The sequence below is a fragment of the Sebastes fasciatus genome, chromosome 1, assembly GCF_043250625.1.
Source record: "Sebastes fasciatus isolate fSebFas1 chromosome 1, fSebFas1.pri, whole genome shotgun sequence".
NCBI classification, from domain to species: domain Eukaryota; kingdom Metazoa; phylum Chordata; class Actinopteri; order Perciformes; family Sebastidae; genus Sebastes; species Sebastes fasciatus.
Genome location: NC_133795.1, coordinates 31855914 through 31870967, shown reverse-complemented (window position 1 = coordinate 31870967; position 15054 = coordinate 31855914). Strand labels below are relative to the sequence as shown.

Genomic DNA, 15054 nt, shown 5'->3' with positions numbered 1-15054 from the left:
TACATTGAGAACATTTCAAAGAGATGTACTGTAGAAGAGCAACTTCAGCATTATCTTTTTTTGTTCATTTTAAGCCACTGCTTTGTATGCGTTTATACCCATTCCTAGAAATTAAAGGAGTAGTTTGACTTTTTTTAGAAATATGCTTATTCGCTTTTTAAGGGATAATGTACAGCGAGCCAGTTATTATTGCGGGAAATGAACCCCGATAGGCTGAGCAGGACTTGGAATTACCCTCAAGAGGTTAATTTTGCATGATCCCGCTTATTACAAGGCTACTTACTAAAAAATCATTAATGTGACACAAACTATTGATTTAAAAATGATTTTATTGATTTAAAAATTATTTTATTGCTTTCAATAAAAAAAAAATAATCCTCTCAATGTGTATGGAGATCAAAACTGCATCCATAGCAACGGCCTGTCATTCATAGCAGCGGCAAAGAACGTATATTGCCAAGAAATTAAAGCCAGTTGTTCGTTCCATTGCAACATTAGCGCCCAGCAGCAAAGCTACGCTTCCAGCATTTTGGACTGAAAGCGAAGACCAGATGCCAATAAAACGTCTGCCTAAAAAGTGCTGTACGAAAGTAAAACAAAATTCTTTCTATTTTATTGTCATATGCTACCAAAATGGCCCGTGTTGAACATTAAAATATTATTAATATAATAAGCGTTCAAAATGGCGGCAGCAGCTCTTTGTCAAAATAACATCGGAGTTTGGTTTCTTTGCTTCTATACTCTTTGGCAGTGGTCTGCTTTAACACACCGTAGTATGCCGTATTTAACCAATCTGAATCGAGTATTCAGCAAAGCCGTTTAATAAACCACACTAATATCTGTCTCAATATGTAACTGGAGCAAGCAGCTGGTTTGCTTAGCTTAGAATAAAGACTGGGAATGAGCTAGCCTGGCTCTGCCAACAGGGTAAAAAAACAGCACCTCTAAAGCTCATAAATTAACTGTAGCTGAAGCTGTATCTCGCTTCATTCGTACAAATGGACCTCGCCATGACGACAAAACTCTCAATAAAGCAAATAGTTATACTTTTCCCAAAATCCCTTTAAAGGTTTCCATCGTTACAATATCAATTGTGGTGCTCACATGTTATCATCCACTCTACCTACCCTACCTCCATTCAAGACAACTCATCTGTTCTCTCTGCTTCCACTAAAAGGGTCATCATAAATAAAATCTCACATGAATCTGGTAGTAGGGTTACATCACTGCTCTAAACTTCTCGTAAACCGCTGAGAATATCACCAAAATGTCTCAGTCTTTATCCCCAGCCTTCAGCCAAGTATTGAACTACACTCCCAGAGGACCCTTTGAACTGTGATTTAACCCTAGTCTAGGCCTCTCGTGACATTTTATTCATGATAGCTCTTAGGAGGCAGAAAGGAATAAAGTGTCTAGAGTGCAGGAAAGAAGAGTAAATGCAGATGGAAAAATTGGCATTTGTTATGTAGTGGTGACAATGAATGAGAGGTCAAGTCATTGGAGAATGCACCAGTCTATAACGCCAAAAAAACTGAGAAAGTGCTGTACTTTAATATTGCATTAAATTCTTTCCCCCTGTTTCATGGCCATTATGGGCCACTAGAGAACAGTGCAGCATGTTTACGGTGGGGATGGATGGAGAGCAGTGCATATGGACACATGAAAAGCTTTTAGTGGATGAAAGACCTTCTTGATAGTGTGAGGAACCAGACTCTCCCCCATTATTATGACATAAAGATGAAAGGTCTTGAAAGCACGGCAGAGCTGGTGACATGAATACAGCTCTAGATGGATAACTTGAAACATCATCACGCGATCACTCTGGATCATATGATTCAGTTATTTTAATCTAACATGTATAAATGTTTTCTAACATATGGATTGTTGACCATATACCTGGCTGGGTTTTACCACATGTAAATTGTTGGTGGTGATGATGATGATGATGATGAAGATGATGATGGCAATGATAATGACATCAATGCTGACATGCCTACATAGAAATAAAAAACATAAACATGATGTGAAATAAAGGGTTGTACACGTTGACAGTACATTTAACATACTATTGTGTAGATTTCCATATCTAATGTCTTGTATGTAAAAATCTCTGTCAAGTAACTAAAACCATCAGTCACCCAACAGCACATGTAAGTAAGACGTACAGTTTTCGCTCAGTATTTCTCTGTTTCCTGTAGCTCGGTACCGAATAGTTCGAATCTTCGAAGCTTCATTCATAACGTTGACATTCAAATTCTAAATTAACATTCAAATGCTGCGCAGCTTCTTATTTTTGCATGTCTATGAATTTTGTCTAAAACCGGTATTTCTGCACAGTTGCAGATAAAGATTTGACTATACTAATATTATTAGTATTATAATATTATATAGTATAATTAGATTCCAGTGGTGGCTGTGTAGGATTGTTTCCGACTTGATTTCCAAAGTCCAAAAGTCAAAATGTATTGAAAAAAGATAGATGTAATAATTTCCAAAATTCAAAACATGTTTTTATCTAATGAAAAATTCTGCTTCAATCCATATTTGTTGGCGTTTAGCCTTTCAAAAATAACATTTGGCACAGCCCTAGTCTCCTGTCTTGTTTCATTGCTCAAATACGTCGTGTACTGTATGGATTGTAGAAATACAATGCTATAGCAATACAATGCCTTTGCTATAGCAATACTTCCAAAAAAAATTGTTCATTTTGTCATTTGGTGTTGTTAGGTGAACTTTCTCACTTTCTACTTTCTTAAAGGGACTATTTGTAACTTTCAGAAATGCTTGTTAACAGCGATACCTGTGGCCTTGAAATCAACGAAAGTCAGCGTCGAGCTCGCGTTTGCTCGCTCTAAATAGACATGGACGAGCATCGCTCAAAACAGTGAGGTAACACGTCAGCTAAAAGCACAATATCACTTTATATTTCAGCTGCTTGGCAGTAATGTTAGCTGACCAGACAAAGGTCTCTCCATGAATCACTGCTGATCCTAGTGTTGGCTCTTCCTGCCTCAGCTCAGGCTCAGGCAGCGGGGCTACTCAACGAGTTACGTTATCGCCTCCCGACCGCAGCCGGCAGCCGCAGGGAGACACCGGCACCCGGTCGGTAACGAGACGACAACGTAACACGTGGACGAGCCCCGTCACTTCACAAGACACGGAAAACCTCTGTTGGTCTGGAGGAGCTGCAGCAGTTATTTCTGCACAAACGTCCCCTGTACATTCACTAGATATTCTCAGAGCTAAACTAACTCTTCTGCAGTGTGGAGTGAGCGCGCGTTCACGTCTAGTAGAGGTGGAGCGAGAACGTGCACTCTGTCTGAGTGAAGGTAAGCAGGCAGCGGAGACGAGGCTTCGGCCACACGCGAGCGCGCATATGCGAATGCGCATGTGTGGCGACCCGCTACATTTATACGCTTAAAAAGTTACAAACAGTCCCTTTAAAAGACAGATAAAAACCTGACGTGTGTTACCTTCAACTCTAAAGATAACTATAGCTGAGTCTTACCTCTGTACACATGATGAGCCCTATGAAGAAGGAGACTATAGACATGCCCAGAATCAGCAGCTCTCTGCGGTTTCCTCTCCTGAAGGTCTCTGGGTACATATCCACCACAGCTGTCACTAAACTCTCCACACACACAAACTGCAAAATAAAAAAAGATAATAGTCTCAATGGAAATGGCCTTGTTAAGTTCTGTATAGATGAGTTACTCGGTAGTGGCTAAGCATTCAATTGGTGGTTATGAGCTCTTCATACATACAAATACACACAAAAACTCATCAGCATTAATAACATTTGACCTTCCTGCCGTTTGTTTCATCTAACACTACATGACTCTCATTTAGCGTTCACGAAATCAAAACCAGTGAACTCAATTCAAATTGAAAGAAAATGCCAATACACAATCATAAACAGAGTAATTTGAGCCAAAACATCAAGTCAATCCTCAGCTGATTTATTTTCTTTTCTTACTTGCACAACTTTTAGATTTCTTTATGAAACATTCTCTATAATCTCAGTATTCTCACACCGGTGGTCCTCACCTGACTGTCCAGACCGAGGAAGATGAGCATCAAGAAGAAGAGGCCGGCCCAAAGTGGAGACAGAGGCATCATAGTGACAGCCTTGGGGTATGCAATGAATGCAAGACCAGGACCTGCGTCACAAAAACAAAATCACAAACAGGAAACGTATTACAGCAGCAAACAATTCAAGATGAGATGATCACATAATAACCTTCTACAGTATATTATATTGCCTATTAGTTTGACACTGTTTCCCCAGGAGCCCACATAAGCAGAGCCTTTTAGTAGACTGGTGTAAACTGTGCTCATCTGTATGGCAATATACTATCTTGGTGGGACCTTGAGCTCGGCCTTGTTGTTATTGCTACTATTACATATTACTCTATGATTCATATACTGTATATCTCTGATCTGCTTACATGTGGTCCTTCCAGATGTTTCTTCTTTTTCTCTCCTGATTTTTTTGTTAGTTTTTCCTTTACTGCTTAATGGGGATGTCCTTAATTATTAGGGCCTGATGTGACCTGATTATTTATTATACACTTTTTTATCAATGACTGCGATGTAAGCAGGATTATTCCATTTATCAACACATTTTCAAAAAACAATACAGAGGCTAGTAAACCTCCACTAGGTGGTGGTTTACTACTGAGTGTTTATATATATATATCTCTGTCAACATGAACTGAAGGCAAATAGACGTGTAAATAAGTGCACAAAGTGGCACAATGTCTGATCTTAGGGGGACATGAATGAGATGAGATGAGATACAGTTGTAAAATAAGACTGATTGGTTCAAAATAAGAGGTAGCATGCTATTTAACACCTGCATTTGGTGACAGGCCCTTAGAAACGCATTATTTAAAACCTCGCCATGCTCTGAGACAAACATTTCAAATCTCTCGCTCTGTCACATTCACTAAATCATTCATACTCACTTGAATAAATCATAATGCGGTGGTCTAAGAGCCTAGGTGAAGGAGTGTGGAGTTATATAACTGGTTATGTTTATCCATTTGAGCTCAATACGATGGATGGGGGGGCACAAAGACCCACACAGACTTTCTCTATGCTCTACCACATTACAGTTCTGGAGGTTACTTGATTAAGAAACATGGTGGTTATTTTCTCACCAGATTCTGCCACGGCCTCGATGGGAACACCTTGTTCGAAGGCCATGAAGCCCAGCACAGAGAAGATAGCAAAACCTGCTACGAAGCTGGTGCCGCTGTTCAGACAACATAGCATGAGGCAGTCCCTGAGGAGCAAGACAGACAGGAAGTGGAGAGGAAATTACACTTACAGTAAGAACTGTCACCAGACCTTACACTACAGTCTCATGCACAGACATGTCGTGTTGTGTGATGAACGTAAACTGAAACGATACAGTAGGTGGCACACCATCGATTCTCATCACTCACCTTTTACCAGTGGAGCTTTACCTGTATTCTTATAGTCTTTATGTTGGCAAGTATAAATGTATACCTGTAGCAGTTATTGTTGTAGGCGTTGTAGCTTCCCAGAGCAGTGAGACAGCCCAAGCAGATGGCATAGGAAAAGAAGATTTGGGTTCCAGCATCCACCCACACCTAAAGGAAACGTAGGCATAAACATAGAGTACATAAACAGATCTATGTGTATGTGTTAGTCAACTTTTTTTTCCAGCAGCCAGAACAGCTATAATCCTCCTTGGCATAACGCCTCTAACTGTACTGGAGGGACGAACACCATCCTTCGAAGAGATATTTATACACAAATCAAAGCTTGAGAAACTTTTAAGGCATTTGCTCTTGATCCAGCTTACAGTTTAATTTCCACTTCATCGATGCTTCTCAACCTATTGTCACTGACAATCTTTGTGAGATTGCTTTTTAATTAATTAAATCACAGAATAACAATGAGTAGAATGGGATTTCCCATTTAAAAGAGATTACCATGATATGTCAAGAGGTGACTCTTTATCTGCTGTAATGAAACCTCACATTTCTTTTGTTACCCCTCATCTACCTGATTTTCATCATCTCACTGACTTTGTAATGAAATTATGGCTCAGCTCAAACGTTTTCTTTCACCTCTGAGAGGCACACAGTGGAGCAGCATGAATCATGGATTAACATCCTAAAAGTAGATTCAAAGTCTTCCAGTGCCTAAATATTCATATTTCACCACACCAACTCCATTCCTTTCTACTGTTACGGATTAACGGAGGACGGCTATAGTTTAATTTAGGGTTTACTTCATTACTACTTTTTTTTATTTTTAACTCAAATACTTATTGGCAGTATAATGGTATAGTGAATGGGAGTTAATGGAATTTGTTTGTTGTGGCCAGGGCTTTGAAAAAGTGACAAATTACATTTAAAAATTAAAACTAGCTTGTACTTTGTGTTTGGTGCTAATAAGCAAATCTTAGTATATTAACACATAAAACTAAAGCTTGCATTATGCTTCACGCATCCACGAGGGTCGTGAGTGTCCCCACGACCAAAGTGACGTCACACTTTCAGGCATGACCCTTCGCGGAGGTCCCGTGCGGTGGGTTTTCACCAAGCCCCCAGGAAGAGCACCGGGCTTTGAAGCAAATTTTCATAGTGGCCAAATGGTGGCATAATAACTTGTGTCTGTCGCCATTGGACCCAAAAACACTTTCCCCCATAGACTTACATTGGTGAAAGATACGTCTGTAACTCAGCGGATACATTTTTTTTTAGGTAAATCAACTTCCCAGTACGAACACTTGAATAGCCCTTATTCAAATCATTAGGGCCTAAAGGTTGTGCGGTTGCTCAATGGGCCCAATGGATGCAGAAGATTGCTGGAAGGTCCAGCTAATTTTATCTCTCGGCAGTCGAGCCATTTCGGCTTCATGCACCACTGAGCAATTGTCATAGGAATAAACGGGAGTATTAAGTTCTCTTTATACATCCATGTTTTTTGCCTGTCTGTGCACGTCCAATATTTTCTAACTACGCAGACGTAGATGGGAGAAAACCCTGCTGAAACCATGCTATAGACGTGCATTTTCAATAAACTCCCCCCTACAGTTTGGGAGAATATTGTTTGGCCACGAGGAGAAACCCGCGCGGAGTATAAAAGACCGAAACATTTCCTTGTCACGATTCCGCATCAGCTCCAGAGACTGTATAGAAGAAGTGGAAGTAGTCACTATGACATCACCTACTGGTTTGTGGACTGCCGTTTACTACCTAACTACTTTCATGAACTGAAAACACACTGTGAAAGGGTTAAAGTTGTAAGACGAAAACACAGACAACTCCAAGACCGGACAACGCCGTGGTAGCGACCCTGCTTTATGGTCTATTTGACTCTAAATGGGACCATAACTTACTAAATGAACAGCTGATCATGCTGTATTGAAGAAGACTAGCGTTTGAGACCATAAACCAGCAAAGGTGGAAGGAGCTTAGACAATGTTGTACCTCACAAAACGTTAAAGCATTCTGACTTTGACACTAACAACGTATTTTGACATTTAGATATGAAGAAGTGTCGGTCCGTAACCAGCTGCTACGCTGAAATGTCTGCGAGTAAAGTCCTAGGCAGCAGGGATCATCAAAGATCATTCATTCTTAAGTTTCTCTAGGGGTCTAATCCTCTTCAGGTTTATCTCAGAATACACTGGGTTGAAGGGAAACATTCTGGATACTTGTGGATAGGTCACTGTTTTAATGGAAGACCTTTATCTCCTTCTTTCTCCCGGCTAAGTATATCTAGGTATAATGTGGACATGAGTCACAGTATTTTGATTCATGGGATACATGGGGATTTACACAAGTAAGATTCTTCACTGAGACAGTAAGGCAGTAAAATGTGCATTATGAAACTAGTTTGTAGTTCAGCACAGGAGCCGAGTACCCACAGGATAGCATGGTGTGCTAGAGAATTCAAACTTAATGCAGCATGGCTCTTTGAAAACTCTCTCACATCACCATTCAGCCACTAATCTCATTTCCCCACCGAGAAACAATTAACAAACGCACGGTCTTCGCTCCCTCCTGGGAGTAACCACGGTAACTTCTGTGACCTCACAAACACAGGACTGTTCCTGTGGAAGAACAGGCCTTTCTATCCTAATGTTCATTAATGTTCCCTTTAGTTCACCCTCGGCTGATGGCCGCACAGCGCAGGGAAACCTTAAAGGCCCAGGCGCAGAGAGAATCACTTGTTGATGTTGTGCCTAATTTGGCCGGCTTGTGTTTGGTTATGTTGAGACTGTGGCTCCAGGAAACTTTTCTACGGTGTGAAAGCTGGATGACATTGGCTGTAAGATAGCGTTCTTGTAATGTAAATGTACCACTCTCGGTGCTCCTCACGTCCCACTCTTTGTGTGAATGAGATCCATAGGTGTAAGCATAAGTGCAGCAAGATATTTGACTGAAATTAATCAGATAGATTTCACTCACTTTACTTTGAACCCATACAATGAATGTTATTTTACCTGTCCTGAATAATCATCATGTATATCACAACAATGAGTAAATGAGGGATGTTCTTAGCTTCTGCTAAACAGTCAGATGTTTTGTTCCCCAACTTCATTGAAAAGTCCATCATGCTCTCACGCATACATATTACTGTAAACTCAGATAGCAGATGAATTTGACAACAGCCTTGTAGTGTCAAACTTTGCACGTACATCGTTCTGCACAGTGAATGTCAAGCATCCGAGTAAAGTAACAACAAGCAAAACACATCCGTTTTCTACCAATTACAGGATTAGATATGACATCCGGGAAGAGGTTAAATGAAACTGGTTACCTTAGGTGTAATTTTACAAATTTTGCTCCTGTCATGCAACAATTTTGGCTTTTCAATTTTTAGGATTTTTATGTTCATTCTCCATCGGTCGTCAATGTGCTGTGAAGTTTTCTACCACTATTGTGTTGATGAAATACTATAGAAGATAGGTAGGTAGATAGATAGGATAGGTCTAAAAAAGATGTATACTGACATTTTGCTGACATTACGGCATTAGGGATGTTACTCCTATTTAAATTCAACTCAATAACGTATACATTTTAAAATTAGTCTGGGATAGCGGAAATTCCATATACAAAATTGACTCCATGGCAACAAAACAACACAAAAGTTAGATTTAAAAGTGTTTCTTCTGCCCACAACTTTACTGTTTTGATTCACTATCACCGTTCTCAAATAGGGATGCACCGATACAGATACTGGATCGGATATCGGGCCGATACTGACTCAAATAGCTGGATCGGGTATCATTAACAACAGGCAGAGCTATTCAATTCAATTCTATGTCTATATGCTATTTACATCATATACTGGAATTTAAATTCCTGTTTAAGTTTTACGCAATTTGTTGAAAATCATTATTTAAATCTCATTAAAAAGGTTTACACTTGAATTGTAATTCCTGTTAATTTTGAAGATTCTGTTGCTGGTGTACGATTTATTATTTTAATAATAAATAACAATTCAATAAATGTATATCTATGCATTTAAATGTTATATTTTGTTTTTACAAAGTTAGGAAAGCAATGTTTAAGTCAAGCCTGATGTTTCCTTACACATAAAAGAATGATCCCAGTCACTTCCACCAAGTAAGGCATACAGCTTATCAATTAAACACTGGTATCGGACGATACCCAAAGCCCAGGTATCTCTATTGGTATTGGGACTGAAAGTCGGATCGGTGCATCCCTACTCTCAAAGCGTTGTTTTGTGCTGCAGCAGGCTGAAGTTTTCAGCAACAAAGCCCTAAAAATCCCACTGAACGTAACCTGCTCAGCACCAAACAGTAGACAGACAAAGTTGGCAACTAGTAGGTGAACATAGTGGAGCATTCAGCAGCTAACACATTCAGCTTCTTGCTGGATATGCAAATGTGTAAACACTTTCATCACTTTATGAGGTGTTAATAAGTCTCATAAGGCCTAAGTGGCAAAACAGAGGCTAGTTAGCTTTTAGTTTTGAATTCAACAAAAAATCGTGGAGGGACGACTACTTGTACCTGAACGTGTGAGCTTTTAACAAATCTATGGAGTATAGGCTTATCACATATTACTATCTTGGTGAGTGTGAGAAGTGTAGAGAGGAGGAGTGACGCACAGTGCAGGGTGGAGGGTGAGAAGGAGGAGAGAAAGGTATAGGGAGGAAGAGAATAGGGGCGACATGATAAAGTTCAGGGGTGTAAAAAGAGCGAGTGACACACAGCCACACACACTGCACACAGCCTGGTGAACAGAACAGAGCCTTGATTGTCCCTGAGGAAGCTAATTTAACATTGGTGTCAGAAGTAATGTCTTCCTCTGCCAAACAGCGGCGCTTCTTTATCACCCTCCTTCACTCTCTCTGTTTGTCTTTGTTTGTCGATCCATTTTGTCTCGCTCCTTCACCATCTGTATCATTGTTTCTGTTTCTCTAACTTTATTAAATTCACAGATGCAACAGTCATCTCACTGGACAACAACTGGAAAAAAACATCATGTTGTAGGCTTATTTTTTTAATTGAAATGCATAAATATAACTGTGAAAAATAACTGGTAGCAGGCAGCTAAGCAAGAGTTAATGTTTTAGTCTTTAAATACTGCATCATATCATCCAAGATAGGGTCACGGTATGATACTGTATGTTCTTAACACCTTCTTTCACCACAAGGAGCTGCTTTGCCCAACACGTTGTGTAAAACAGACTGGCTTGTGTGTCGGTACAGTTACATACTGACTCAATTTCTACTTATTTCCGAGGCAATAATGCTTCCTTGTTATCACATTCAAGGTGTCTTACAACATGGACTGGATGCTGCCATTAAGAGTGTAAGACAGGTGTTCAGACAGTATTGGAGTCTGAACAGGAGGAAGTGATCAAATGTGATATGTTTTCAAATGTATGTGTGAGTTGAAATAGAGCTACCCATTTAGCAAGTATGAAAAGATTACACAAAGGAGACATGGTTAGAAAACAGACACTAGTGTCGCACTGAAGTAGTGTGCTAGCTGGGTGACTTAAGGCCTTTTCACACTGGGGCTGTATTTTTTCGTGTGATTAACTCGAATGTCAATTTTTTTTTCAAACTACTGTTGTCAGGAATACTTTCACATTCATCGCGAATATTACAGTATTTTTTTTTCCGGGACAATGTCCATTTTCTGAGCTTTCGCACCGCAAATAGAGGCATCAACCGCTCACATTGTGTGGAACGAGTTGTGTTGCGCCTGTATTTATGAAACAACACGGAGGCTCCGAAGTCCAAACTAAGATGGAAAACTTTATGAATTGATATGGATCACTCCTTTCAACTTTGATAGAGGTAGTACAGACCAGATCCACTATTTACCTTCTTACCTTTCACAGTATATTTGCAGGCGAGTATTTCGTATTTTCATGTTGTTTATTGGCCTTGGACATAACAATAGGTTACTACTACAGGTGCAATTGTTAGCTGGGCATGCTAACGTTAGAGCAGATAAACACACTGTGTTATCTATCTATCTATCTATCTATCTAGATCTGCCAAAAGCCAGAGGGCACTACTGATCATTGTCAGAAACCTGTGATTTGTTTATTTGATCCTCCCTCGAGCAGCAATGGGAGATCACAATCTCTCTGAGAAAGTCAGATGGGAGAGATGCAAGAGCTGTGTGCATCCATCGAATAACAGTCACTAATGTTGTTCTGCTTTTATGTCCTTTACGACTGTAAATGAAAGTCTTATCAACATTAATTATATTACAACATGTGGTCACACTATCCATTGTTGTGTATCTATCTATCTATCTATCTATCTATCTATCTATCTATCTATCTATCTATCTATCTATACTTCCATTCCTGTTCTCTCTTTCTCACTCAAACTCTTCATCTATCTCGATTCAGGTTGTCATGACACCCCATCCACTGACATTTTCTTGTGCACTGTTGCCTAGCGACCCAAGCTGTCTGCCTCTTCCAGACGAGGTCAAGGAGTCTGCTGTGTGTGTGTGTGTGCGTGTGTGTGCGTGTATGTGTGTGTGTGTGTGTGTGTGTGTGTGTGCGCGTGTGTGTGTGTGTGTGCGTGTTATATGTTAATGCGCCACCTCTATTAGCCTCAAATCGTGAACTTTCAACCCCTTCAGGCTCTGAAAGCTCACTATTTACGTGACCCTTGATCATCTCATCACCAGCAGGAAGTGTCAGTTCTGCTATGACAATCTTGGCTCCATATTACAGTAAGCCACAGTAGTATCACTGCCTGTAGAGTGGGATGTATAAATGAAGCCAAGTGTGTTTAACTATTTGAGAGACCTTTTTTGTCTTTTGCTACTAGAGAGGTACCATTTGGCAAACAGCTTCTTTCTGCATAAAATAGCTAAACAAGCAGTTGTTTTGTGTATACTATAAATAAAAGTGTTTTTGGTACAATATTACAGTGATAGGTGTAAAAAAAACAGACTGATCCCCCATGGCATTACAGTAACAACAACACCACCTGTCCCCCTGGCAGCTACTCAGCTCCAGACAGGTGGGTGTGAGGCAGGGGTATAAATTCATTCCCATGAGACTAGTCTCTTTAACCTGTCCTGCTTTACTTTGGTACCTTTTACCTTTCATAGATAAGCTGGCAAAAACAGTCACAGTTTTAGCACAGTGCAATCAGACTGATTCAACTGATCAAATTAACATTAATGCTGCCTTAAGCTGACGTTAGGAAACACCAGGTCACAAGGACAATATAAACAATGAAGAGGATTTTAGTTCAAAGATGTGTGTATTATGTACAGTATTTACCATGTCTTATTTAAGTATCCAGTATCACTGGATGAGAGTTTCTGTACTTGCAGTTCCAGTCTGTGCCACCAGCAGCATGAAAGGTAATAGCAACCACAGTGTAGAGTTGTATTTGTAAAAATGATCTACGCCATCTACATGCAAGGACACACTAATAGCTTCTGCAACCTTGACACATGTGACACCTGCAGCCAGTAAGTGTTACAATTCCAGTTGGGTTTTTTTTAGCTGTAGTGTGTGGGTATTATTTTTACACTTTAAACTTAAAATTAAAAAAGATTTTGTAAATGTGCATATTTTCTGCTGAACATGAGGTAGGATCCTAACACGCAAATAAAGATAACAGCAGGTCCATGATGAAACTGCGCACCCGATTCGACTCTTATCACGCCATTAAATAGCTGTTATGTTTTCTATAAGCGGCATACATGTGGGTCTTTAGGGGCCTGCTATGCCTACTACGTTGTAACAGTAAAAGAAAAACTTAGAAGCAACACGTTATGTTTTGAGCACAAAAAAGGCGTCTTCAGGTTTAGACTACAAAACTACAACTTCTTTAGGTTTAGGTAACAAAACCACTTAGTTAAGTTTAGGGAAAAACACTGTGGTTTGGCTTAAAAGAACTACGTTTCAAAAGTGAAAGTGAAATTTAAAGCTTGTAAACACAAAGACAACTACACGTCGGTTTCACATAGGGATGTGAAACCTGGACTCCTGGGAGAAAACCCTGTGTTTTGTGTCACACCCATCACCTCAATCTGCCATCCCATATGGAGTTTTATATCCTCTTCTGCTCCTGTCATAAAACTACAGCTGCTAGAGGTCACTGTTGTGTTCTTTTAAACCTTCTTTTGGTGATCTACCATGTGAACAGATGATAAAACTAGTGGGTGTAGTAGGCCCCTATCGACCCACATCTATGGTGCTTATAGCGATCGATAACGCCTATTTAACGGCCTTACAACAGTCTAATTGGCTGAACTGCAGCTGTAACACTAATTGCCAGTAGAAGAGAGCGATACAGTGGGTCAAAGCCTACCTGAGGGTCAGAGAGACGTGAAATGTCCGGGTAGAGGTAGAACTTGATGCCTTCGTATGCTCCTGGCAGCGTCACTCCTCTAACCAGCAGGACCAACAACATGACGTAAGGAAATGTAGCCGTCACATACACAACCTGCAGGTATAAACATGCACAGATTTAGAATATGAATTTATGTACAGATCAAGGAACAAAACACAACCGACACTGAGTCACTGTCAGAACTTCAAGTCAAAGTGAAGCTGTGCAAAGCAAAAACACTGCCAACAATAGTCACAACTGATTAATGTTGGGCTCTAACCCACATGGCCGCCTCCTCATCCACATATATATTTTTTTTAAATGCGCCACAACTACAGGATTGAGAGGAAGATGAAGACTAGCGATAAAACTACAACTGATATTATTGCTGTTGCACACACAAACACATAGCCACAACGTACCACAATGTGAGAAACTGTTAAGCTGTAAAATGAGAATGTTTGACAGTTTGATCGGAGTTCGCCAGCCGCCCAGAGACAGTTTGGCTCTAGCTTGGCTGTGATTGGTTGTTTTGGTTTGGGCGCGGTAGAAACTTGCAAATGCCATTAGGAGCACGAGGGGTGAACTAACGGCATCTGCAAGATTTCACACACCGGAGGAAAACAAGCAGTCAGAGCTGATTTGAGGTCTGCTGTCCAGCTGCTATCTATGAATGCCGGCTGTCAATCACTCGCAAACTCCGACCAAACGGTCAAACTACGCAGCCTGAAAACAGAGCCATGAGGAGGAGCAGAAGTCTAGTTTTCTCTCATAACACTTGAATTACAATATGATGAAAGGTTATTATGAAATTTTTGCCCAATGATGCCAAAAATATACTGCCTACTGAAGCTTAAAATCATTTTTTAAAAACGTTTTTTCCTAACTTTCCTCTAATTTTAGCTTTTTTTGTGAAATACTCTATATTTTACTTAAGTTCTAATCAAACTACCTAAAATTAAACAATCTAAAGAGGAAAAATCGGTCTTTGGTAAAACTGCTCACAACTTATGTGCACAGTAATATAACCCATAACAAGTGGTCCCAAGTAAATACATGCATTGCTTTGTTTTAGGGGGTCAGAAGTCAAAACTTTGGGAATGACTGGTGAAATCAAAGGTTTTTTAACTAATCATTGGTATATCTTATTGGGAATATCAAACACTAGTATGTGTATCTCTTGACATTCAGCTCAGCAGAAGACAGAGTCTGTG

The 15054-nt window shown here is 40.0% G+C and overlaps 1 protein-coding gene across 1 annotated transcript in view; it reads right to left on the bottom strand.

The window, feature by feature from the left end:
• The window catches only part of slc6a11b (solute carrier family 6 member 11b), a 33337-nt gene that overhangs the window by 6144 nt on the left and 12139 nt on the right, over positions 1–15054 (bottom strand). Inside the window, exons 7-11 of the mRNA XM_074643460.1 lie at positions 13820–13954; positions 5515–5618; positions 5163–5287; positions 4048–4160; positions 3509–3646 (exon numbers count right to left, since the gene is read on the bottom strand). Coding sequence (XP_074499561.1) covers positions 3509–3646; positions 4048–4160; positions 5163–5287; positions 5515–5618; positions 13820–13954 — 615 coding nt within the window. The remainder of the gene's footprint in view (positions 1–3508; positions 3647–4047; positions 4161–5162; positions 5288–5514; positions 5619–13819; positions 13955–15054) is intronic.